The sequence below is a fragment of the Homarus americanus genome, unplaced genomic scaffold (genome assembly GCF_018991925.1).
Source record: "Homarus americanus isolate GMGI-L3 unplaced genomic scaffold, GMGI_Hamer_2.0 scaffold38393, whole genome shotgun sequence".
NCBI classification, from domain to species: domain Eukaryota; kingdom Metazoa; phylum Arthropoda; class Malacostraca; order Decapoda; family Nephropidae; genus Homarus; species Homarus americanus.
In genome coordinates this window covers 755,177-782,482 of record NW_024719307.1, presented here as the reverse complement: position 1 = coordinate 782,482, position 27,306 = coordinate 755,177, and the positions used below count along the sequence as shown (strand labels likewise).

At 40.3% G+C, this 27,306-nt stretch overlaps 2 protein-coding genes across 2 annotated transcripts; both read right to left on the bottom strand.

Moving 5' to 3' along the window:
• Nucleotides 1-4,885: 4,885 nt before the first annotated feature.
• Nucleotides 4,886-6,380, bottom strand: LOC121859982 (triosephosphate isomerase-like). Its single transcript, XM_042356963.1, has 4 exons — nt 6,178-6,380; nt 5,896-5,987; nt 5,573-5,734; nt 4,886-5,417 (listed from the first exon to the last, which is right to left on the bottom strand). Exons 1-4 carry the CDS (start codon nt 6,290-6,292, stop codon nt 4,977-4,979), a joined length of 810 nt encoding a protein of 269 aa, XP_042212897.1. The 5' UTR covers nt 6,293-6,380; the 3' UTR covers nt 4,886-4,976.
• Nucleotides 6,381-12,865: 6,485 nt separating this feature from the next.
• LOC121859980 (serine protease 30-like) lies at nt 12,866-26,287 on the bottom strand. Its single transcript, XM_042356961.1, has 7 exons — nt 26,117-26,287; nt 18,167-18,351; nt 17,682-17,819; nt 17,375-17,462; nt 15,815-15,976; nt 14,989-15,177; nt 12,866-13,634 (listed from the first exon to the last, which is right to left on the bottom strand). Exons 1-7 carry the CDS (start codon nt 26,160-26,162, stop codon nt 13,519-13,521), a joined length of 924 nt encoding a protein of 307 aa, XP_042212895.1. The 5' UTR covers nt 26,163-26,287; the 3' UTR covers nt 12,866-13,518.
• Between the last annotated feature and the right edge of the window lie 1,019 nt (nt 26,288-27,306).

Sequence of the window (27,306 nt, the reverse complement as noted above, 5' to 3'; positions counted from 1 at the left end):
GATCCCCGTTTGCAGTTACCAGCTTGTTTATTGAATACTTTAGTTTTCTCAGAAGAGATAATGAGTCTAAGGTTCTCACAGGCTGACTGCAGGTGGTTCAGGGTGGTCTGCATTTCACGATGAGTTCAACTATGTGTAACAATGTCATCTGCATAGCTACGTGATATTGCTGGGACTGTCCGGGATTGATTTTAATAGAACATTCATAAGAACATTGGAAAAATGGAACAAAGTACAGGTCAGTAACATTCGGGCGCTACAGGTCAGTAACACTCGGGTGCTACAGGTCAGTAACACTCGGGCACTACAGGTCAGTAACACTCGGGCACTACAGGTCAGTAACACTTGGGCGCTACAGGTCAGTAACACTTGGGCGCTACAGGTCAGTAACACTTGGGCGCTACAGGTCAGTAACACTTGGGCGCTACAGGTCAGTAACACTCGGGAGCTACAGGTCAGTAACACTCGGGTGCTACAGGTCAGTAACACTCGGGAGCTACAGTCAGTAACACTCGGGTGCTACAGGTCAGTAACACTCGGGAGCTACAGGTCAGTAACACTCGGGAGCTACGTTATCAACATCTCCATGGGAAGCCAGACCAGGTGTGGAGGAAATGGTGTTACAACCGCCCGCTTCTGAGGGAATATCCCCAGGAAGCCCATGTTTTGTTACCAGGAGTCGTGTAATCTTGTTGTTGAGGTGAACTATGACGCATGCGACTGGCTGATAATGTAGGCTGAGCGGAAGCTAGGCTTGGAGACGAAAGGAAAGTTTTCTCTACTTCCAGGCGTCATGGTAAAGTCCAGAGCGTGTGGGAAGTATGAAGTCCTGTAGGCGCGGTTAGAATAATTAATAAATGTCCCGTGAACTTACCGAGTGTCAGTAATCAAGAATAAAGACATTTTAATCGTATTACTAATATTTCTTGCAATCGAAAGAGAGAATTTGAGGAAATACGGCCAGTGTATTGCGTGCATAAATATACACCAAGCAAATTTACTACAGTATAGCAGAGGCTCGATAATTGTGTAAATCCAAGTACAGTATAAACTTATACCCGGGTCATTTATTTTATGGTTTGACATTTTAGTGATATGTTGTGTATCAGTCTATAATATTAACAAGAAATTTTGTCTCAGTAATCAGGGTGTTTATATACATCAATACAATATTCTTAGGATTTTAATGAACTGTTGTCTTGCATTATTATTATGTCATTATTAAGGCGAGAAAATCGGAATTAGTGATATAAGCCGTATACGAATTTTAAAATGTTGTTATAGGCCGTATATGAGTTTACCACTAATATACTGTACTGTCATAAACTACATATGACAGCCTTCGTCAATAACGTACTACATTAATCTATATATAATATATATCAACATATTTCTTTTTACACCAATTATGACAGTGTGGTGGGACGGTGATAGGAAGATATCACACGTGTTTGGTTCAAGATATTTTTTTATCAAGGAGGAAATACTTATTTAACTGATATCTGGTGTGAGTCAGAACCACCATATCCCCACCAGAGTGAGTCATGCAGTATAACCATATCATATGAGTCAGTCCAGTAGTTGTATCACCACCAGCTGTCACAAAAAAAAAACTGACTGATCAAACAGGAAGACACCCATCCTGACTCATCATGTCCGTGAGAGGTGACGTCAACCCACCTAAAGGACATTCTGGGGAAACTCGAGTAATCATGGTGTAAGGCCATCCTGTGTATAAGGCATATTGTCGAGGTATAATTACCTACTCTCTTCTGTAGCACTCCCATTTCACCATAAAGTTAAAAATGAAATGTCTTTGCCCAAATGTTATTGTTTGAAGACGTATATTACAGTCTTTATATGGATGTTCACTATTCATGATTATACTTTTGAAGGTGAGAGAGCTATAAGTCAACACAGAGTTGTACTGTACATGCACTCCACAAGTGTCCAAAAGGTAAATTTTCACAAGAGTTGGCCTTGGTGTTCGCCCCCCACACCCCATTTATATTTTCTGTTTCCTTTTCTATCAATGATCATACAAATTGAGAGCGACCTGTGTAATGGTCAGCATGCTCGCCTCGCAAGCGAGCGAACCCGGTTCGAGCCCCGGGTAGGGTGAAACTAAGATCAAGTTTCTTTACGCCATTTGCCTCTGTCTACCCGGCAGTAATTGGGAACCTGGATTTTAATCGATTTGCGGATCGTATTCCGGGGTAATGGTTAGCCAGTACAGTTGGCGAGTTGTCCGGTCTTCTCGGACTATTCCTTGACACTGGGTCATGCAACTCGTTGACTTAGGGTGTGGTTGTTGTGTTGGCGACAGCTTCTCCACCTTAAACAAATTCACGCCTAGGTGGCCCTTGGGCCGGCCATCCTCGTTACACGAGGGGCAACTATTATTATTAATATTATTATTATTATTATATTGAGAGTTGAAAATTGGTAAGGTTGATTTTTTGCATTCACTTAATTTAGGTGTCACCCCCTTTTCAATATAATGAGCTGAATTTTGGTCTGGTTATGCAATGGAAGGTTTAATTTGGAGGTTGACAAAACATTAGAAAACAAACGCACACACACACACACGCGGCTCATGATTACAAGATGTTGTAACCGCTAGATTAAGGTTGGGATAAAGTACCTCTGGCAGTATGCTCCTCAAGCAGATGTAAACATGACTAAATGTAAAGTGTGTGGCCAGACATATGGCCACACACTTGAACACTACGTCCTCGACTGTGTGAAGATAGAACCTTTTAGGGACAGGTCCAAGCACACTGTGTGTGAAATGGCACAACACTTCATCTCTAATGGCAAGATAGCCAACATATTAAGATTGTATCCACTTTTTTGCACGTAGTAACTACAGTATATCAGTTCCCATGTATAGAACCAAGCATACTTTGTCCTTGAATACTTCTCAGGCAAATGTGAAAAACAAAGTGTGCGGCCAGACATTTTGCCTCATACTCCTGTACTCACGCAGTTGTGAATAAGTTACCCTTTATGTATAGAAGTAAACAAATTATGTAATTGAAATACTGTGTAACATTCAGTGCCATAATATCCTATCCACGAGGGTTAATTATTATGACCCTTTGTAAACCATACTCTGTAATCCTTTTGCGCTACCGCTCACAGGATGAGTATGGGGTGCACAATAAACTAACCGCTGTAAGTGGCAAAATCAAAATCATCATGACAACTCCTGGGTGAGCCGTGAAATGTTGTTTTTGGGTATTGTGGCAGCCAGCATCCAGTCTGCTTTAAACTACTACATCAAAAAGAAATAATCCTGAGTAACAACAAGTACCCCAGTTTGTTTAAAAAATCGTAACACCGCTCCTGTTAACATCTTGCAACAGACAGTCAACTCTAGGCTGTGAGTTGTGACCGAATAAGTTCACGGAAACACCATATTTTTATTTTACCTCTCATTACGCTTGTTCTATTGCTTACAATGAGTACAAGATTTTTCAATAAGGAACCATCATCAAAACCATAATCATTACAAGTATTCGAAGGTTTGTCCGTAGTTGTTGTGTAAAGTTGGTTTACTGTTTCGAACTTTCACACACCAAATAGATAATTGAGAGATGGCTAGTTGCCCAGTGTTGTTGATTCGTCTATTAGTATAGACACTTAAGTACCAATCTGTTGTTGCTGATAACTGTACATACTTTAGCGCATTGGTGCAACGTAGTTTATAATGAGGTGTGACCTTATCGTCAAGATGTTGTTAATAGAGGATATTCCTTCACCGAACTCAATAATAAGTCAAGTTCCCCATTGATAAAATATATATATATATATATATATATATATATATATATATATATATATATATATATATATATATATATATATATATATATATATATATATATCAAGACATCTTCAGTTGCCTCTGAAGATGTCTTGAATAAAGACGAAAGCTAAGGTGCTCCGTTGTTTCCCTTTTCCCGTGTGCTTTTTATCAAGATTTATCCTATCCACGTTTTCATATATATATATATATATATATATATATATATATATATATATATATATATATATATATATATATATATATATATATATATATATATATATATATATATATGAACACAGTAACTACCTATAATTAAATGTCTTACTGTACACTTCAGTCCAGCAAGGATAATTACACCTACTGGTATTAACACAGTACATATGGAATGTTGCAACAAAGTTTTCTTAAGATCAATAAATCATGTCTCGGGGCAGTAAGGTCATGCTATTTAGTATTTGTACATTTATTGTTTCCTTTACACTTACACATTTTATTCATCTAGATTCTAGAATACCATTTCACTCTTGACTATTATAACACCTGCATTAACATTATAATACCCAAATACAGATTTGTACATAATACAAGGAATTCAAGCGAGAAACATCATAAAGATATATATATATATATATATATATATATATATATATATATATATATATATATATATATATATATATATATATATGCAAATAAATCACTGTAGGTGCGCGTGATCCAGGTATATGCTGATAACCACAAGGAAAAAGAAAACACGAAGTTCCCAAGCGCTTTCGTGTAATTCATATCTTCAGGGGTGAGTACAGACTAAAATAGAAGTGCAGAACAAGTTATATCTCCCTCCTCTGTATATATATATATAACTTGTTCTGCACTTCTATTTTAGTCTGTACTCACCCCTGAAGATATGAATTACACGAAAGCGCTTGGGAACTTCGTGTTTTCTTTTTCCTTGTGGTTATCAGCATATATATATATATATATATATATATATATATATATATATATATATATATATATATATATATATATATATATATATATATATATATATATATTTATTTATTTATTTATTTATTTATTTATTTTTTATAAATATTACAGAATGGACAACATTTAGAATGAGCGTCACATGAGCTGGAGATTGTGATCCTCGAGTTATTTACACTCCTTTAGACAAGCGTTCATGGGAGGAGAAAATGTTGATAAGTCTGGAGACATGGGTACTTCGAGAGTTAATAATGTCAACAATGTCGGGCTTGAGAGCTGCGCTGCCCACCAGGAATCCGTCAAGGTCTTTCAACTTGGCGAGCTCCTGACAGTTGCCCGAGGAAACTGAACCAGCGTAGATGATACGAGTAGCGTTAGCCACCTCCTGAGAGACGTTGTGACGCAGCCAGTAACGCAGCTTGGCCAGCACCTCCTGAACTTGAGCTGGAGTGGCCAGTATGCCCGTGCCACTGGCCCACAGAGCCTCGAAGGCCACCACCACGCGGGACCAGTCACTGATGCTGGCCGCCAGGGTCTCCATCTGCCTGAACAACACCTCTTCTGTGCGGTTACTGTCTCGGTCCTCCTTCCTCTCACATACGCACGCCACCACCTGCAACAACAATGATAACATAACTACCATTCTCAGCATACAACACACTTGTTTCTGCTGAATGCTAATAGGTCATATAATTTTAATATAATTTTCATTAATAGGAAATAATTGAATTATATTGTAATAGTTAAAGTAAGTGTAGTAAGTCTGACCTTCATGCCTGCCTGCTGGGCGTGTGCGACCTTCTCGCTGATGAGCTCGTCTGGCTCATTAAATATTGTCCTACGCTCAGGGTGACCCAGGATGACCCACTCACACCCACAGTCCTGGATCATGGCTGGCGAGATCTCCCCACTGAAGTTACCACTTGGAACCTGATGATCAAGCAGAGATGAAACTTTATAGTTCGACAATAACAATACCAATTATAAAAATTTTCTTAAAACTTGTATATAAAGATGGCGCTACTTATATCTCTCATATGAATGAATAAATTACCTTATTACAGTAACAATATAAAAATATGTGGTCGTACCTTGTAGCAGTTTTGTGCGGCCACCCCAATCTCAGATGGGAGGTGGTGGCGGGCGTAGGACAAATAGCAGGAAGGACACCCAACTACTGCCTCTATAGAGTAGAAATACAACAGTTGATGCTTGATCCTTATGATACAAGAGCAGATACCGATAAATAATTATATTTACATCAATATGTAGATGAAACAAAATTAATAAAACTGCAGAAGAAAGCAATTTTTTGTACCTTAATTTTCTTCTGTTTCATCTTATTGCATTTTCAACACCTGCAGGAGACTTACCTGTATTAGGGTCAAGCGAGGCGGCCGTCATAAACTTGACGATGTTATCAATGCGGGTCTTGTTCACATTCATCTTCCAGTTTCCTATCACAAAGAACTTCCTTAAACTTGACATTGTGAAGACGTTTAAGGTGGAGTAATGAAGTAGAGGAGTTACTGTACTTGTGAGGCCAGGATCGAGGGCAACTGTGTGTGCTTCAGTCAGATCCTTCACTTTTATACAACCAAAACCGGAAGTACAGCATAAAACGTTCGAGTATGTTTTAACCATGTTGTGTTTATTCTTGGGATTCTAAACGTTCCCCACACCGCTTGATAAGTACTGTACTTCCCGTGTCCACAACTTTCTTCATTTCTGATCAAAGTTAGTAGGCGAAACAAATAAGTGAATAATTACTTTTCTTTAATAATAATTACTAAAATAGATTTAATGTGGCGCTTTGGTGAATAGAAAAAGATAATTGGGTCTCAAGAACATATTTCTGTCTCGATGTGACAGTTAAGTAAATGTAACAGAGATAACAGTCCTAGCCTAGTATGAGCTCATTCAGGACAAGACTTGACCAACACTGACGCAGGTACAGATATATGCAGGAGCCAATACTTGCCATCAGTGTGTAACAGAGATGTGACCGATCGCCCCAAGCTTCGAACTGATCGATCAGCGGCGAAGAGGATAAAATAAAGTAGAAATACTGAGCAGAACAAAACGCAGTGGCAATATTAGTGACTACCATATTATGTGTTGGTCTTAATATCTTTAATTTCATTTTATCATTTCACCACTTATCAGTCTACTAGGCGTTCGGGGAGTTGGTCTTTTCTTTTGTTACTTTGTTATGATCTTTACAGTCCAGTGATAGTTTACGGGGAAAATCTGGAGTACCCGGAGGAAACTGTTGTGTTGGACGAAATCTCGCCCCGGCCTTTTCCTCAGTTATAGTTGACATTCTTCATTTAGACACGTCACTTTATGTTGCAGATCAGTTATAAACGTGAATCTAAGTAATATAACTATTACTAACTTTTTGATCGATCGTTCATCTTTCAGACCAACACGACTTAGTTAATGAATACTTCTCCGTGTTTTAAAGCTTTGGTGTTGACGCGTGTGATGCATTTCAGAGAGAGTAACTGCCCGCTCGTTTGTCAACAGTAAAGTGTTGTTCCCGCTACTGTTTTTTAAGGAATATCATATCGCAGTTTTCAACTATATTTCAATAACGTATTTAAATTCGTTAAGTTTATATGCCTTTATCTGAGTGTTGTAATTTAGTTTTACACAAATATTATATAAATTCCTCCATGAACACATATTAGAGAGAAATGAATCGTCTTTCTAGCCTAGCGTAACCTATCTACTGAATGATGATGGCTCGCACAGTGTATAGTATGTCGAGTGGTCTACTTCCCCACACACAGTATACATTCCGTGTTCTATGGTCCTTCCCATATATCCTGTAATACAAAAAATAATCTAGCGCCGACCTCACAATGTTGCACCATGTCCGGCAAACAAGGCCATGTGAACTGGATATGATTTGGTATAATTCCTGATTTACTTAGTGAAGGTCATGGGAATGTGGAGGTCATGAGAGTGTGGAGGTCATGGGAGTGTGGAGGTCATTAGAGTGTGGACTGTGGAGGTCATGAGAGTGTGGAGGCCAGGTGGTGTGGTGGTCATGAGTGTGGAGGCTAGGTGGTGTGGTGGTCATGAGTGTGGAGGCCAGGTGGTGTGGTGGTCATGAGTGTGGAGGCCAGGTGGTGTGGTGGTCATGAGTGTGGAGGCCAGGTGGTGTGGTGGTCATGAGTGTGGAGGCCAGGTGGTGTGGTGGTCATGAGGTGGAGGCCAGGTGGTGTGGTGGTCATGAGTTTGGAAGCCAGGTGGTGTGGTGGTCATGAGTGTGGAGGCCAGGTGGTGTGGTGGTCATGAGGTGGAGGCTAGGTGGTGTGGTGGTCATAAGAGTAGAGAGGTCACGGGAGTGTGGAGGTCATGAAAGTGTGGAGGCCATGAGAGTGTGGAGGTCATGGGAATGTGGAGGTCAGAGAGTGTGGAGGTCATGGGAATGTGGAGGTCAGAGAGTGTGGAGGTCATGATAGTATTCCTACCAAGCTTAAAATAATTGCATTATCAAAAAGCATTTATATTTTTCAGTTACAAATATCTTTTCTAAAGGTGTTGTTCTAATATGGCAGCTCCAGATATCACTACAAATCCTAATATGGCAGCTCCTGATATCACTACAAATCCTAATATGGCAGCTCCTGTCATCACTACAAATCCTAATATGGCAGCTCCTGTCATCACTATAAATTCCTAATATGGCAGATCCTGTCATCACTATAAATTCCTAATATGGCAGATCCTGATATCACAACATTTCCTAATATGACGGCTCCTGATGTGTTTCTTCACCAATAGCAAAAGGTTTCAGGTTACATACTATATTTTAAACACGTTGTTGCCTCCTGTTGTGAGTAACCCCGTGCGTGCGTCCCTCAGTGAACGTGTATGGATCCGGTTGGCCGTGATTCAATAGTCCTTCGTAATGCTAGATGTAATAGCCATTCAACCTGAATAGTATATTACAATTACTATTTTAGAATCACCCATATATTAACCATTTTAACGCTAACCTAATCTAACCTAACGCTAACCTAGCCTAATCTAACGCTGACCTAACTTAATCTAACGCTAACCTAACTTAATCTAACGCTAACCTAATCTAACCTAACGCTAACCTTGCCTAATCTAACGCTGACCTAACTTAATCTAACGCTAACCTAATCTAACCTAATGCTAACCTAATCTAACCTAACGCTAACCTAGCCTAATCTAACGCTGACCTAACTTAATCTAACGCTAACCTAATCTAACCTAATGCTAACCTAATCTAACCTAACGCTAACCTAACTTAATCTAACGCTAACCTAATCTAACCTAATGCTAACCTAATCTAACCTAACGCTAACCTAACTTAATCTAACGCTAACCTAATCTAATGCTGATCTAACATAACCTATCCTAATCCTCCCAAATAATGTTAATATGTTAAAATACATCCATGATTACAATTACTAAGTGTTATATAATTAGTTATGTTTAGTTTCACTTACAATTATAATTATTACAAGTCTGGTTCTAACGCTGTGCTCATATATTCTGAGGGCGGCTGAGAATTGCTACAAAATCCTGTATAGTCTTAAATATGTGAAAAAACAACTAAATATATTTTCTTTCTTTGTGTGTGTGTGTTGGTCTGATACTTGAATGCTCTGAGAAAATTCTCAGTAAACTTTAATCTCTTGACCGGAAGTTTCGCATACATGACGACAACAACAACAATAATAATAATAATAATAATAATAATAATAATAATAATAATAATAATAATTAATAATAATAATAATAATAGTAATACTAATAATAATAATAATAATAATAATTAATCATAATAATAATAATAATAATAATAATAATAATAATAATAATAATAGTAGTAGTAGTAGTAGTAGTAGTAGTAGTAGTAGTAGTAGTAGTAGTAGCTTAGTAGTAGTAGTAGTAGTAAAAACGGTTTATTGAAGCTGAAAATAGACAAAGGACATATAGTCACACAGGAGAGGAATCGTTTAACAATAACTTTCAGTGAAAACACGAGAAGAAAAGCCGAGTGACCATACAAGTTAGGTTAGGTTAGATTTTAGGTTATGTTTTGGGGAGGGTAGGTTAGGTTAGGTTAAGTTACAGTAATACAAATAATACCAATATTTATTCAGTAAAGTTGTTAGGTGATGGGTAATAAATATACTGCAACAACTACATTGAATGACTTTAATACTTTGACTAGGTGTTCACAGGCAACATACATGTCCGCAACTTATTTTTGTCGAGGTCACATTTTAAGTGTTTACGAAAAGATATAAATTCATCAGTAAAATGCAGTGAGGAATACAGAAAAAAAAATAAAAAATAGGGGTCCACTTTATATAATTTAAAAGAACCGAGATGTGTCTGGGAAAAGCCTTACGATTCTGAAATACTGTACTCTTTAAGTCATGATGTAGTGACTATGTGTAGTGATGTGGTGACTGTATGTGTAGTGATGTGGTGACTGTATGTGTAGTGATGTGGTGACTGTATGTGTAGTGATGTGGTGACTGTATGTGTAGTGATGTGGTGACTGTATGTGTAGTGATGTGGTGACTGTATGGGTAGTGATGTGGTGACTGTATGTGTAGTGATGTGATGACTGTATGTGTAGTGATGTGGTGACTGTATGTGTAGTGATGTGGTGACTGTATGTGTAGTGATGTGGTGACTGTATGTGTAGTGATGTGATGACTGTATGTGTAGTGATGTGGTGACTGTATGTGTAGTGATGTGGTGACTGTATGTGTAATGATGTGGTGACTGTATGTAGTGATGTGGTGACTGTATGTGTAGTGATGTGGTGACTGTATGTGTAGTGATGTGGTGACTGTATGTGTAGTGATGTGGTGACTGTATGTGTAGTGATGTGGTGACTGTATGTGTAGTGATGTGGTGACTGTATGTGTAGTGATGTGGTGACTGTATGTGTAGTGATGCGGTGACTATGTGTAATGATGTGGTGACTGTATGTGTAGTGATGTGGTGACTGTATGTGTAGTGATGTGGTGACTGTATGTGTAGTGATGTGATGACTGTATGTGTAGTGATGTGATGACTGTATGTGTAGTGATGTGGTGACTGTATGTGTAGTGATGTGGTGACTGTATGTGTAGTGATGTGGTGACTGTATGTGTAGTAAGGTCATTTGTGTTGAGAAATCCTCTTACTTATAACCTCGCTGTTAATAGCGTTACAACAACCATAATCTCAGTGGTACAACAACAATAATTTCAGTGGTACAACAATATTAATCACTCACGTACGATATACAGAGCCAAATGTTTCCCAGACAAGCCTCGGTTACATCACAGGTATATACCCTGTACAGTACAGTATATTATGTACAGACACACATTAAGGGTAGTCCGACATGCACACTTACTGTTGTATGGTCTTATATGGCTCAATTATAAATGCCCGGATTTATGTTTTGTTGCATCAACCAATCTTGACGAATGTTATGAAATGCGATGTTTGTCCTTCACTAAAGACAGTTTCTGGAGCGTGAAGCTTACCGCGCCCTCTGGTGGATACTGTCACTTAAGATGCTCTGACAAGAATTGCATCTCATAAAATTCTCCACTCATACTTAAATATTATAATGCTTTCAGAAACAATAAATAACGCTATATATAACATATAAACAATACGTGTAAATTATGAATATCAGATTATACTGTCTCGAATCCTATGCATGAATATTACATACAGTATTATTAACGACCACACACACACACACACACACATATGCTCCTAAAACTATTTGAAAACCTACCAAAGTGCAGTTTTGACACATGGGATCATCAGAACTTTTAATTAATCAAATAAAGTATTATGGTATCTTGCGTTAAGGGAATAAGAGACTAGTAGTCGAACTCTTTAAGGTTCGTCCGTCGAATGTTGTTATTATTCAACATTCAAGGTGGTGCCCCCTTATTGTGATGACACCCTCAGTGTTACAGTGTTCCTGTATCATGAAGAGGACCTCAGTGTTCCTGTGTCATGAAGAGGACCTCAGTGTTACAGTGTTCCTGTATCATGAAGAGGACCTCAGTGTTACAGTGTTCCTGTGTCATGAAGAGGACCTCAGTGTTCCTGTATCATGGAGAGGACCTCAGTGTTCCTGTATCATGGAGAGGACCTCAGTGTTCCTGTATCATGAAGAGGACCTCAGTGTTCCTGTATCATGAAGAGGACCTCAGTGTTCCTGTATCATGAAGAGGACCTCAGTGTTCCTGTATCATGAAGGACCTCAGTGTTCCTGAAGAGGACCTCAGTGTTCCTGTATCATGAAGAGGACCTCAGTGTTACAGTGTTCCTGTGTCATGAAGAGGACCTCAGTGTTACAGTGTTCCTGTATCATGAAGGACCTCAGTGTTACAGTGTTCCTGTATCATGAAGAGGACCTCGGTGTTCCTGTATCATGAAGAGGACCTCGGTGTTCCTGTATCATGAAGAGGACCTCGGTGTTCCTGTATCATGAAGAGGACCTCAGTGTTACAGTGTTCCTGTATCATAAAGAGGACCTCAGTGTTCCTTTATCATGAAGAGGACCTCAGTGTTACAGTGTTCCTGTATCATAAAGAGGACCTCAGTGTTCCTGTATCATGAAGAGGACCTCAGTGTTACAGTGTTCCTGTATCATAAAGAGGACCTCAGTGTTCCTGTATCATGAAGAGGACCTCAGTGTTCATGTATCATGAAGAGGACCTCAGTGTTACAGTGTTCCTGTATCATGAAGAGGACCTCAGTGTTCATGTAGTGTTCATGTATCATGAAGAGGACCTCAGTGTTACAGTGTTCCTGTATCATGAAGAGGACCTCAGTGTTACAGTGTTCCTGTATCATGAAGAGGACCTCAGTGTTCCTGTATCATGAAGAGGACCTCAGTGTTACAGTGTTCCTGTATCATGAAGAGGACCTCAGTGTTCCTGTATCATGAAGAGGACCTCAGTGTTACAGTGTTCCTGTATCATAAAGAGGACCTCAGTGTTACGCTGCCATTGACTCACTGGTAGTATTCATTGTTATAGTAAATATTTATTTTGACAAATTTTATTTATAAAATAAAATCTTTTTAACTCCCACAACTTGGTGGTGTTATTAATGTATAACAAACTTTACTTCCAAGTACATTTTACATTCAGTTTGTTTTGAACTTAGAGACTTGTCATTTAGTTTAAGGTTGAGGCCACTGTGTATGGTGTACTGTACTGTATCCCAGGACTTGGCTCACAAAAGAAATATTAGCCAGTGTGTCCAAGACTTGAGTCACGCTCAGTCACTATCACAAACCTTCCTAACTTGTGGCCGCCATTTAAGTTACTAAGTAGAGGAGTGAGAGCACGCCATAACCATTTATCATGGTATAGTTTACGAGTTTTATAATTATTGTAAACACAAGTAGAAATCTTATCTAAGGTTTTGTATGCTGTGATATTGGCGTCGACGACGTATAGATTCGCTTATTAATGTTCTTATAAACTGGAGGTTACTGAGGGAGTGACGGTGACAATAAGTTATTAATAATCTTGGAAATGTACTTAGGAAAATAATATATGATCTTCACACACTGCCACATTGTCCAATTCTTCGTCTCAGATGTTTGACTCTGCCTTGAGCTCTCGTGTTGAGCCTAGCAAGTGAAGTCCATCTGCCGGGGAGGGGGTAGTGCTGCATCGCCTTAAAAGTTACAATACACTTTGAATCCACTCTAAGTAGTGCTGGATGTGTGTGTAGACTCCTGGTTGATGAGGCTTACCACAGTTTTTACCCCAGGACACCACTCCAAGCAGTGTGTACGACCCTGTGAAAGAAAAAAAAATGGCAATAAATAAAGAGATGTATGGCGGGGGAATGAGCCATCCATTATTTCTTCAACTTTTGGCTAGTGTCCATGTGTTACCAAAGATACCCAGGAGGAGCATCGTTGACGGCTACATTTAACCAGATACGAAGTTATACTGAGATTATATGGTATCTATAATGCTAAGCTTACAGATTAATAATAATGAATAGTAAATAATAAACTAATTATGAGTGTGTCATTGTGTAGTGGTGAGATGCTCAGAGAAATTCTTTTTATGTTGGCTAGTAAGTGTTGTGTGAAGGTTGTAAACGACCGATTATTATTATTTTTTTTTCTTGAGAATGGTTTTATATCAATATGGCCAAGACACGAGCTTTTTTATTAAGAAACTTTAATTTGATCAGGTAAACACAGCCATCTTTTGCCAGCCTGACGTCACTTATGTATTAACGGGTTACATAAGGTAGTACTTATCATCAATGTCTTCACCTTTGTTTATATACACTTTACGAGGAAATCTTGTTAACATGAGTGTGTATTAAGTTTGTCAAGTGAAGTTCTATTTTCACCATCTTCGACTTTGCTGAATTATTTGTAACATCGAACACAATATTTTCGTGAATATGAGTGAAGATGTTGGACACAGATCACCCTCACGTTGTCCTCAGCGATTTTAAGTTACTTACCTGTCAAACTCACCTGTGAATCTCACCTGTCAACTCACCTGCCAAACTCCCGTCAAACTCACCTGTCAAACTCGCTCTTGAATGGGATATATTTTTTATGTCACTGTACCTTTATGTTTCTCAGGCACTTCCAAGAGACTCTCAGATTCACATTATGTTTGACTGTCTTAAAAATGGCATTAAAAACTCAGTACTGTGTTGTTCTTCTCAGCAGGGAAAGATATGAAGTACTTTTTAGTGGCAATTTGGTGTACAGGCCACCTTCCTTCAAGTTAAGGTGCGGTAGTGAAGGTAGTTAAGGTAGTGAATGTCTCCTGGCTGACGGTGTACAGTGTTGATCCCAGCTTAAGAGGACACCATTGTGAACTCTAACCTGAGGTACTAACTCGTTCACCTTTCATTATTAATTGTGTTTAACGTCGCGCGGTCTGGAGTGTAGCAGTGTCTATGAAGTACCAGACACGCTTCAGTAAACTTTCCTCGGGGCTACATAGAGAATAGAGGGAAATTCTAAGAAGAGGGAAATAGAGTTATGTGAAACGAAGACGTGTTAAGGTGGAGGATTCTGGTGGCCCGAAAAGACAGAAAATCCATCAAATTTAAATACAAAATGGCCATGAATAATATGTCATGGAAGCAGTTATGTGACTAAAGAGTTGACTCACCATCAATATTACACGCCAGAGGTCCCCCGGAGTCACCGTTACACGCGTCCTTCTTGCCCTCCATGTATCCTGCACAGATCATGCCGGAACCGTAGCCTCGAGTACCCAGCATCTTCTGGCAATCGTTGTCCGCCATCAAGAGAACTTCTGTGCTGTGTAGCACATCCACCTTGGAGAAATTGTTGTCAGCTGTCAAAAGGAAAGACAAATTAACTATTGGACTTCTTGAAGAGTAAAGGTTCAACCCGATAGCATAAAATTGCTGAAACAGAAGTATATCCTACAAAAAATAAAAGTATATCCAGTAGACTATTTTGCGGGTATATTGGAAATCCCTCTACAGTAACGTCACACGCCCAGAGTATCGGGATTGGTTTATCACAACTCGGCTTCACTCGGTAGTTCTGTACATCCCAGGAGCTATAGCAAACTACAAAATATCAAGGTAAATAAAGTATATTATCCTAAAACCAAATAAAAAATTACTTAGAGTAAGGGTCGACAGCACACAGGAGAGATATTTTACCAGCCTGAGGTGTAGCTCTTGCCTTGTTTATCGTGTTTGTAAAGGTACATTAATTCTCATAAAGTAGGCTGTGTCGTACACCTGTATAATGACAACCTGACGCTGATGAAAACACTAGAGATACACCATGGTCGGGGTACAGGTAGGAACATATGGACAGGTAGGGGAATTAAGGACAGGTAGGGGAATTAAGGACAGGTAGAGGCGAGTGTGAGAGAAACAACAGGGAGTGAAGAGAAGACGAAAGAGAGAGAGAGAGAGTGTACAAGAAACAGGGGGGAGGGGGGGAAGGAGACTCACGGTCGGTTAGGCCCCAACCAGACACCTGACACTTGGTGCCTGGGGCGTAAGGTGTGGTGGAGGACGGGAGACACGCTGGCGTCACGAATCTGGACATCTGGAAGCCTTTCCCTCGCTGACCCTTCACCTTAACTACAGCCACGTCGTTGTTGTAGATCCCACCTGTAGATACACGTAGAGTCATGTCTGAGGTGATGTCATCAATCAGTCCCTACCATGGATGACGTCACTTATCGTCACAACCATGGATGACGTCACTTATCGTCACAACCATGGATGACGTCACTACCATGGGAGACGTCACAGTATTGTACTATACACGGAAATATTATAAGGTGTGTTTGGACGACAATAACTATAACACCGTCTGGTTCTCTCTAACTGACCAAGACTAAATAACGAACAGTAAAGTGTTAGTAATTTGTACTACATCACTGAATTCACTTTATTACTTCCTTAGACTAGGAGTATGCTAGAGGAAAATGTCTTAGTGTGTGTGTGTGTGTGTGTGTGTGTGTGTGTGTGTGTGTGTGTGTGAGTGTGCGTGTGTGTGTGAGTGTGTGTGTGGGTCTCCGGATCGTCACCCGTATATGAAATACTAAATTACACCATAGCGAGCAAGTTAGTGACACGATGTATACTAAACGTTTTATAACCGTACATGAACTCTCCTGATTTGTGTTCTTAAAATTTCTGTTCATAAGGTCTTGGACACTTTGTTTACGTCAGTACATGTTGGTGTATTCAGAAAAAAAAGTTACGCTTCTGATAACGCTTTCGGGAAATCATTAATGTATAGAACACGATGGGACCCAACACACTCACTTATCGGGTGTCACTGAGCGCTGTAGGCCAGGCCAGCAATCATTTATACATTCATTTACTAATTAGACTCCAATACTACGTCTTACCAAGTGCCTTAATAAAGTCCACACACACACACACACACACACACACACGCACACCATAGTTAATGTTTACCTAATGCAGTACCAGATGTCTCAGTAGTTAGAATGGAGGGGATCTGCCAATTATAAAGTCATACTATATATCACTTTTGTGTTGGTATTTCTCGTATGATCCGTGATGTGAGCTTTATGGTCTTACAGGTGATAAATACGAGTCTCACATGTCCGTAAATACTGCCAATATAGCCAGTAGTTTTACCGTCTTCCATTCCTCAGGTAATTTTCTGGCTGGGAGCGACGTGAACTAGATCATCACCAGCGGTCTGTTTACAATGAGGTGTACAGTACTTATTCCGTTGGTCTTGGATGTACAGCGTCTGGTACTGTGAGTTGTTTGCCTTGATTCTCTTAGGATCTTCCCTGACTTCCACTGATAAATTGAAAAGGTCTTGTGTTGCTGTGGTGTTGGTACAGTATACTTCTGCGTCTGACTGCCGTAAACACACTCAGGAAAAACTTTAACGTGACATCCACTTACTCATGACCGATTGATGTTATTTTCTTTTGTATATCGTTCCCGAGTCACTAAATCTGCCTTGCAACTCTCCAAAAAACACAGTCACTCTTACATCACCATTTTCCATAAACTTACCGACGCCAAATTTAGGATGTATGGTCCAGCCCTCGACTTCAAACATCTGCTCGTCTTGATCCCTGTGGGTGAGGTCGTGATCACCAACCTGTTGAGGAGTGTTGGTTTACTTTACTGTACTGTACCTAACACACACACACACACACACACACACACACACACACACACACACACACACAGACACACACACACCCTTCCTTTACGTGCACTTAACTATTGTGTTGTAATACCTCCCAGCATTAACAGACGAGGGCAATACAGCACAGCACAACACAGTGAGTCAGGTAGATAGCACGGCAGGACTTACCTTAACGCGGTAATCATGAGGAGACACGCCTGGCACCTGTAGGCAGTGGGCGGCGGTGACGATGTGGAAGGGGGAGATGATGGCCCCGCCGCAGTGGTGAGAGAAGCCGTCACCATTCTTGTACACTTCCAACTGTACCTGTGAGACGAGAACACCTTTAATTAGTGATTGTCGAAAGGGATGATGAGTGGTGGTGGTGGATTGGTTGTAGTGGTGGTGATAATGGTGATAAATGATGGAGGAATGGTGGTACTGGTGGAGAAATGGTTGTAGTGGTGGTGGGTAATGATGGAGGAATGGTGGTAGTGGTAGTGAATGATGGGATTCTAGGTAGAGGTAAGATACACGTATGGTTCTAGGAATGTCTGGTGTAACCTGTCTTCCACCACAACAAACACAAATAATAAAAAAAATATATATAAAATTCACAACTAAAACATAAAAAGAGAGAGAGAGAGAGAGAGGTGTGTTGCGCCATAAATTACCTGCCATGGGTTATTGCCGTAAGTAGCCGTGGCGCCACCCACTATCCTAGGGGTGCTAGTGCGGCCACAGGAGTGAATATTAGTGGGGAAGTCGCCTCTCACGCTGGGGTCCTCGGCGGCCGACACCGGGAACTTGGGGAAGCCTCCGTGCCGGAAATCCACCCGCCGTCCCCCTGTCGCTGTACCTATGTCATGGGCACATTTATTATATTCTCTCCCTTTAACATGACCCGGAAAAATCTATAAATAACAGCATTAGAACAGAAAACCGAATATACCAAAAACTTGATTGTATTTATAACTTCTTGTGCACCGCCACCTGGACGTCTCTCGTAGACTGGGTTTTTCAGAATCAACTTTCTTATAAAAGTCGGACAAATGATCCTTTAAAACAAGTATAATGAACCAACCTAACTCACATTACAGTTGAATTAGACAAGGTTAGGTATGCTAAGTGGGTTTGGTTGGTTTATTTGGCTATAATAATCAAGAGTAAATGATAACTCAGCCGCCATGATGAAAATGAACCGCGACACTGACCTAAATATTTGCCGAAATTAAACAAATGGAGAGAACAAATGAGAGCCGTACAGTACTATGGTGAGAGCAGAGCGGTGCGGCGGACCACGTGACTCAGTGTTTACAAACACTGAGTGGTGGGTGAAGGGGAAAGTTGCCACGCCTCCCCCTCTCTGTCGTTTTCTTTTTTGTTTTACCGTACGTGATGTTTTTTCACGGTCAGTAGGACGTCAGCCGGACACATATATATACTGTGTATATATATATATATATATATATATATATATATATATATATATATATATATATATATATATATATATATATATATATATATATATACACGTTTAATGCACAACCGTATGTGTATATGTATATCTGCGTGTATGTAATGTGTATATCTACGTGTGTGTATGCAAATATGTTTGTGGATGTATGTACGTATATTAGAGTATAAACCATTTATGACATAAGCTCCTGAGAGGTAAGAGGATGGTAGCATTGTGTGTTTATAGAGGAACCTGTACAAAGTAAAAGGTAAGAGTTTAGCGAGAGTGTGTGTGTGTGAGGCTGGTCGCTGGAGATGAGGTGTTCCAGTAACCTAACTAGTCAACAACATTCACCGCCCGGCTCCACCTCCCACAAAAGGTTAATACGTAGTACCTTTGTTCTCGTTGATTTTCTTTGAACAGGAAACTTCTTATATTCGAACATATGAGTATTATAACTGTATCTCAATCACCATATATATTTCCCTTGTTTAATTAATATATATTTTGGAAATAACTTTAGATGCATGGGTAGATGATACATAGTAATTGTGGAAAACGTCATAGTGGTTCAACAAGTAGAGAGAGTGCAGCAGGTATACAATGTACAGTCCCCTTCACTAGTGCGTTTACAGGGGCTCGTTAGGTTTTATGCAGTGTGACAGCCCTGTGTTTGTTTACATTAGACAGAAGGAAACTTACAATACTAACATACTATGGAATCAGAGTAAAACAATATTAAAACAAATATGTCAAAGATAATGATTTGTGGAATGTTTATATGACGACCCCCTGTAAACGCATTAGTGAAGGGGACTGTACTTAGTGCAGCTATACAGTGTACTTAGACAGCTCTGGTATACAAATAATGAGTTTAGACAGCAGATACACCAACAATGACAAACGGTAATTTGATTCAGTTACTAACATAAGGAAACCATTAAAAAAGTTAATTAACTTACTTAGACCTCAGTATCTACCTGTGACGAATATTTAAGGTAAAGAGAAATGTCTATACTATGCCGGTGAGACTCCCCAAGCGTTTTTCTACCCGTAAACCTGGCTGTCAGTCGCCCGGGTGACGCAACAGCTTCCGGCGAACAGCTCATGTGGGTCACTGGGACCACCCCGACTGTTTCTTTTTTCTTTCATCTTTTTTTCTTTCTTTTTGGCCTCATTTTTGTTTCACGTAATTCTCGCTCTTACTTTCGTTCTTATTATTTTTTCAGCTTGTTTTTTTTTATTTTACACTTTTATTTACTTATGTAGTTTAGTGTTGTGTACAGACTATATTATTCTTACACTGTTTCCCTGAGAGATAGATCATAGTAAAATCGGCATACAAGATTACATTGATTAAGCATGTGTACAGCATAGACAATGTAGGCATTAACCGTGCAGGTATATAAACAAAGAATATAGTGCAGGTATACCATGTACCTAGACAGTGCAGGTATATAAACAATGTACCTAGACAGTGCAGGTATACAAACAATGAACAAAAAGTGCAGGAATACAAACAATGCATTGATTGTTTTACTTCTAATCACATTAGCCCTTAATAATTATAATTGTATTTCGACTACCTGTGATGGGTCATGTTACTGTTGGTTAGGTGTGGTAGTGTAAGTTTTATAAAGATTAATTGACCCAGATATCAAGTTTTATATATACTCACCACGTCTTGTCCCTGACCCGCCAACACTGTCTATGTGGGAACTCGGGAAGGCACTGTGTATACTTGTTTCTTTATTTGTCATATTCCCTTTTGTTTATGTTTGTATTTATTAGTTTATATATATTTTAAAACCTTCTCTATTTGTTTCTTGTTTTTCTTGTAGTGTTTTTGTATTACAGTATGTTCTATTTGTTGTATTTAATTTGATTTATTTTAATATTAACTTGTACTTGTTGATTTTTCATTGACTTTTGTTTATATTTGTTTTTGTATGTATTTGTGTTTCTCATTTTGTGTTAGCATTTGTTTGTCTTTGTTTGTCTTTGTTTAAATAACCTGCATTCATTCGTTTCTGTTTAATTTTGTACTAGTGTATAGGAGAGTCTGGTGGATTTGTTTGTGTATTTGTATATATTTGTTCCTTTATGTTTTTGTTTGAATGTGCTGTATATAATTTTCTTGATGTAATGAACTTGCTGATCCCCTAAACCTGTTCTATATATACTTGGGTGAGCAAAATGTCGCCCAGTGATTGGTAAATAGCATACGTGAGTCTCATATTCAAGCAGGGCGATCGTCACTCGTCTAATAATTATAGACCAGTCAGCCTGACGAGCATAGTGTGTAAAGTACTAGAGAGCATTATAAGAGATACTATGAAATAACATCATTTTAATTTTTGTTGGTTGTTAAATTTACACTAATAATTATTTCTATTAGGTTGGAGTTTTTATGAATTACATACAGTATTTAGGACATATTTTATAGGCCTTTCCTTCTCTTATTTCAGCCCAAGTCTCCTCGCAGCCTAGTTTCGTATACTGTACAACGTTGTCTCCTAAGTCATATAGTGAGGTAAGGACTTTTCTTATCTCCTGTGTATAATAACCCTGACTGTGAGAAAGATAAGCCTTTGTCCTGTCTACGGGCATCATTGTTGTAGTTTTATCAGTCAGTTGGTCGAGATTACACAACCCACAATTATTGTATTCGTCGGTGAGGGCTACTATTGCCACCACTATCACCACCAATATCGTCACCAACACACACACACCACCACCATTACTACCACCACCATCACCACCCACCAACGCCGCCACCAAAACTGTACCACCCGCTCTCTGTTGACACTCGCACACTGTTAAGCTAGGGTTCCATTTACGCTTTTGCGTTTTGTATCGCTACAGGGAGCAATTGGAATGTAACACAAACGCATAACGCTAACGCAACCGTGCCAATTGAAACAACCGTGTACATTTCAATGTGATCTATTTTTGGTGCTAACGCTACCGTTAACGCGTGAATGGAAACCTAGCTTTACTCTCATTAGCAATTATGTTTGTATCAGGAATATTTCGGCATGTTTCCGTTTACTTCATGTTACTTCCGTATCCTCTAATAAATTTCCGTATCCTTTAGTAACCTTCCGTGTCTTGTAGTAAAGTTCTCTTGATTCATTCTGGTAAATCAATGTTTAAATTTTTGTATTTTGCAGTTAGTTCTAACTTAGTCTAACAGATCCCAGTCAAAACGGAATTGGTTCCAGTTAGGATGGGACTGTACGATACCTTTACGGCTGGGACCCATAAAACTGGAGCACACTTAACCAGTTATCATGCCTAAGAAACAGTCATGATTTTTTTTTAAGAACATAAGAACGAAGGAAACTGCAAAGGGTCTATTGGATCATACTCGGCAGCCCTGTTTACTCCCAATTTTTATCACTCATATTAGTCATGTAACTGTCCAACCGATATTATATTTTGAAACTTCCTCGCGAGTTCGTGTTGATGATGGAGAAGATCACTACGAAATACGCCATTGACGAGGCAGCACAGAATATGACATCGCCAAGAAGAACAAAAGCTTCCTTCTTTGACTCAGTCAAGTTCACGATCCTTCCTGTACCCCAGTTTCCACCCATCCTGGCCTCGAAATCACGCATGTTCAAGATACACAGAAACAAGAAGCTCAAAATTCATTACTGGTGAGAAATATCCTAAAGCAGACTGATAATATTGGAGATCCACTACTCCCTAGAAAAAACACCGGCGTATAATCTAAGCGCAGCAACTTAAAGATAAACGGACAGTCTACTCTACAACAAGGAACACAGCTGGTGCCCTCATTAACTTCCCCATCCTCCCCTATAAATAACTTCACACACACACAATAGCATGGCGGGAACAAAACAAACCCACCCTCCCTTTATGACTGATGTTTACAATGGTGAGGATGATGATGATAGCGGTGATAATGGTGAGGATGATACTAGCGGTGATGGTGAGGATGATACTACCGGTGATGGTGAGGATGGTAGTGGTGGTGGTGAGGATGATAATAGCGGTGATGGTGAGGATGATAGCGGTGATGGTGAGGATGATGGTGGTGATGGTGAGGATGATAATAGCGGTGATGGTGAGGATGATAATAGCGGTGATGGTGAGGATGATAGCGGTGATGGTGAGGATGATGGTGGTGATGGTGAGGATGATAATAGCGGTGATGGTGAGGATGATAATAGCGGTGATGGTGAGGATGATAGTGGTGATGGTGAGGATGATAATAGCGGTGATGGTGGAGGATGATGGTAGATGTAGGAGGATGATAATATGGTGATGGTGGGATGATAGTAACGGTGATGGTGAAGATGATAGCGGTGATGGTGAGGATGATGGTGGTGATGGGTGAGGATGATAATAGCGGTGATGGTGAGGATGATAGCGGTGATGGTGAGGATGATGGTGGTGATGGTGGAGATGATAATAGCGGTGATGGTGAGATGATAGTGATGGTGAGGATGATAATAGCGGTGATGGTGAGGATGATGATGATATAATAGCGGTGATGGTGAGGTGATGAAGATGAATAATGGTGAGGATGATAATAATGGTGATGGTGAGGATGATGATAGCGGTGATGGTGAGGATGATAATAACGGTGATGGTGAAGATGATGATAACGGTGATGGTGAGGATGATAATAACGGTGATGGTGAAGATGATGATAACGGTGATGGTGAGGATGATGATAGCGGTGATGGTGAGGATGATGATAGCGGTGATAGTGAGGATGATGATAGCGGTGATGGTGAGGATGATAGCGGCGACATTGTAGTGTCTCAGATAATTTCTCCACCACTTTTTTAACCACTAAACTTGTAGTAGTGTTTGTGGACTCCAGGGTCGCCGTCACCCTTAAACAAAACATCATAATATATATATCAATACAGAGTCGTAATAGTGGACACTCACGTTACTGGATACAATTACCATTTTTCCCGTTGACTTTAGTTAAGTTTCATCCAACGTTAATGATTACAACGGCATTAAGAACTTAACTATAAATAGGCGGAAATCGAGTTCCTTTCTCTCCTCTGGGTACAAGAGACATATCGCGCACGTTGACGATGATCAATGAAATCGCCCGTATCCAAGTAGGTTATAGGAGCGGTTTGACTCAGCCTCAAGTGTTCAAGGTTAGGTTAGTAGTACAACCGCCCGGATCCTGCCCCCAACCGCTCGCCACCCGGGTAACTTGACTGACCTCGATAGTAAGTTAATGTCCTGTTATTGGAAAAAAGATTTAATAATTTTCCCAATAGTATTTTCTTGTATTTTATCTATGTATATTAATAATGTAAATCATATATTTCCAATACTTCAACCAATTTACAATCTCTCTCTCTCTCTAGGTATGTTTCAACGTACGCACACACACAGATACACACTCTCTCTCTCTAGTAGTGGTGTGGTAGAGGTGTGGTAGAGGCGTGGTAGAGGTGTGGTAGAGGCGTGGTAAAGTTGTGGTAGAGGGGTGGTAGAGGTGCACGGTTAAGAGAGAAAGTTCAGACAACATTTTTGTGAAGTTGACGAAGGTGTTGAGGTCCCCTGAGGAGGATGTGTCCCAGTCTCCTGATTCCGAGAGAGAGAAAGGGGCACAAGTGACACTAATTTACAAAAAAAAAAAACAATCAGATCAAGGCTACCCTTTCAGTTCGGTTGGGTTCGGTTGGGTTCGGTCGGGTTCGGTCGGGTTCACCACACCACACAGGTCGGGTTAGGTTAGGTTAGGTTAAAGAAACAAACATTATGCAACATTACGAATCAGCTGAGGGCCGATGAGTGTACGTGAGGAAGACCCCGCTAGAGCGACCCCTGGTGAGGAGGGTATGTGAGGGGGAGGAGCAACCCTGGGCGTGTTCCTCACGTGTCAGTGAGAGTGAGAGTGGTTGCCCCACTACTAATACCGTTCTAACTCAGCAAGAGAACCTTTATTGACGAGGGAAGAAATCTACCCTGGTATGGTGTTTGTGTGGGTAATGATAACGGGTATGGGAGGGGAAATAGTTACTCGCTTGACCTCGATCAACAACAGTTTCACCAGCGACGTTTGACAAGACTGGTGGAAAGCGAGACGCCCGGCCCACCTCACTTTTGCTTTTATCGAACACTGAGACCAAACGTTGTTGTCTCATGCCACTACTACACCTGTATCTACCTGTCTCTCACCATACACACTACACCTGTATCTACCTGTCTCTCACCATACACACTACACCTGTATCTACCTGTCTCTCACCATACACACTACACCTGTATCTACCTGTCTCTCACCATACACACTACACCTGTATCTACCTGTCTCTCACCATACACACTACACCTGTATCTACCTGTCTCTCACCATACACACTACACCTGTATCTACCTGTCTCTCACCATACACACTACACCTGTATCTACCTGTCTCTCACCATACACACTACACCTGTATCTACCTGTCTCTCACCATACACACTACACCTGTATACCTGTCTCTCACCATACACACTACACCTGTATCTACCTGTCTCTCACCATACACACTACACCTGTATCTACCTGTCTCTCACCATACACACTACACCTGTATCTACCTGTCTCTCACCATACACACTACACCTGTATCTACCTGTCTCTCACCATACACAGATGAAAGCATCACTGGGGGGTGGTAAGAGGGGCAGGCTACGCTCGCTACAGGAGTCACACACCACCTAATAAGACTTCCCTGCAGCTACAGTAGGTAATACTTCCTGATCACCGGAAGGTCCGCCTCGTCCTCCCAGACCATTGTTATGTGTACCCTACATGCCTGTCTTTTTTGAGCTGTGTAATCACTCGCGTAATAAACATATACAGTAATGGTATTTTATAAGGAGGAAAAATATTAACTTTAACAAGGTGATCACAGAGGAATTAAAGTGTAATTAAAAATAGTGTTGGTGTTATCAACATATACGGTATATCAGGGTTTGTTGACACGTTCACCAATGGCACGTTAGTGGGCGGGGGTTATGTCACCCTGCGGGCTGCCACCGTCGCGTCATATAGGTGCCTCTATACCTGGTCATATATTGTCTCTCGGCTAACCTGCGGACTGTCACGCCTCTACGACAAATAAATACAAACAATATCTATCGGTTTAAACTTAATAACTCACTTGTTGTAAGGAGAAGTAATATTAGAGATTGTGGTAAGCGGTCCATGCTCCTTGCTTCAACGTGCTGGTGGAGGTGAGAGCGTGGTGATGGTGGCTGTGGAGGCTCACGAGACAGGTCGGCTATGACCAGCACCGAGTGTCGGCTACAACTGGTGAACCGACCCAGTCTACCCCACGATATACCTCCTGCCTCCCTCACCTCTCCCTGACCTACACATACACACACACCGTGCACCACTGACCTGCGCACATACACACGCACACACTCCATGTACCACTGACCTGTATGCACACGCACACACACATGATTCACCTGAACATACACACACACACGATTCACCTGCACGCACACAGCCATCGACCTTGGGTATCGGAGAAGTCTCATACCATGGCTCACATATTTCATTTACGATCGACGCCAGGCTTTACGCTTCCCGGGGGCTGTCTTTACATTTCATTCACCGACGGCGTCCCCCAAGGCACTAGGATGGGACCACTGCTTCCTCATCATCAGTAACGATGCCCGGAAAGATACTCCCGCTCGCTGGTAATGTGTCCTAACCAGCACTTATGCCTCCCCTGCCTGGATTTCTTCCTTAACTGTACACAACGAGGACTCCTAGAGAGGGCGCAGAAGGCGTCTAAGGCTCTTCTTTCCCTCTTTTACTTCACATATCAAGAAGTGCTCAGTTCACTGGCCCTCTCACTCTCTCTTAATCACCATCGTGAACTATTCTGTCAATTTAGGACGAATCATCCTCGCCATAGCCACCTGCTACCACCTGAGATCTCCCGTCCGCGAACTAAGTTGACACCACAACCGTATCCAGCCCTACGACCACGTACTGATCGCTTAAACAACGACTCCATTACAACCATGTTAAAAAAAACTCGTAGATAATATTTGTGTTCACCCGTTGCTAATATCACCTTACTTATGCAATTGTGCTGAAGTTACTTGTTAAATGACTCTCTCCAGGCTAGAATATATTATATACGTACCTATATATATATATATATATATATATATATATATATATATATATATATATATATATATATATATATATATATATATATATATATATATATATATGCTGATAACCACAAGGAAAGAAGAAAACACGAAGTTCCCAAGCGCTTTCGTGTAATTCACATCTTCAGGGGTGAGTCAAACAGTCAGTATTTTC

What these genes read in the sequence shown, in the direction of transcription:
- LOC121859980 (XM_042356961.1), bottom strand. Translation starts at nt 26,162, where the DNA reads ATGGACCGCTTACCACAATCTCTAATATTACTTCTCCTTACAACAA. An exon ending in ATTACTTCTCCTTACAACAA is followed by an intron (nt 18,352 to 26,116) that starts GTGAGTTATTAA and finishes CCCATGACATAG; the next exon opens with GTACAGCGACAGGGGGACGG. An exon ending in CTCATGATTACCGCGTTAAG is followed by an intron (nt 17,463 to 17,681) that starts GTAAGTCCTGCC and finishes ACTCCTCAACAG; the next exon opens with GTTGGTGATCACGACCTCAC.
- LOC121859982 (XM_042356963.1), bottom strand. Translation starts at nt 6,292, where the DNA reads ATGTCAAGTTTAAGGAAGTTCTTTGTGATAGGAAACTGGAAGATGAAT. An exon ending in CCGCACAAAACTGCTACAAG is followed by an intron (nt 5,735 to 5,895) that starts GTACGACCACAT and finishes CTTGATCATCAG; the next exon opens with GTTCCAAGTGGTAACTTCAG. An exon ending in CCCAGCAGGCAGGCATGAAG is followed by an intron (nt 5,418 to 5,572) that starts GTCAGACTTACT and finishes TTGTTGTTGCAG; the next exon opens with GTGGTGGCGTGCGTATGTGA.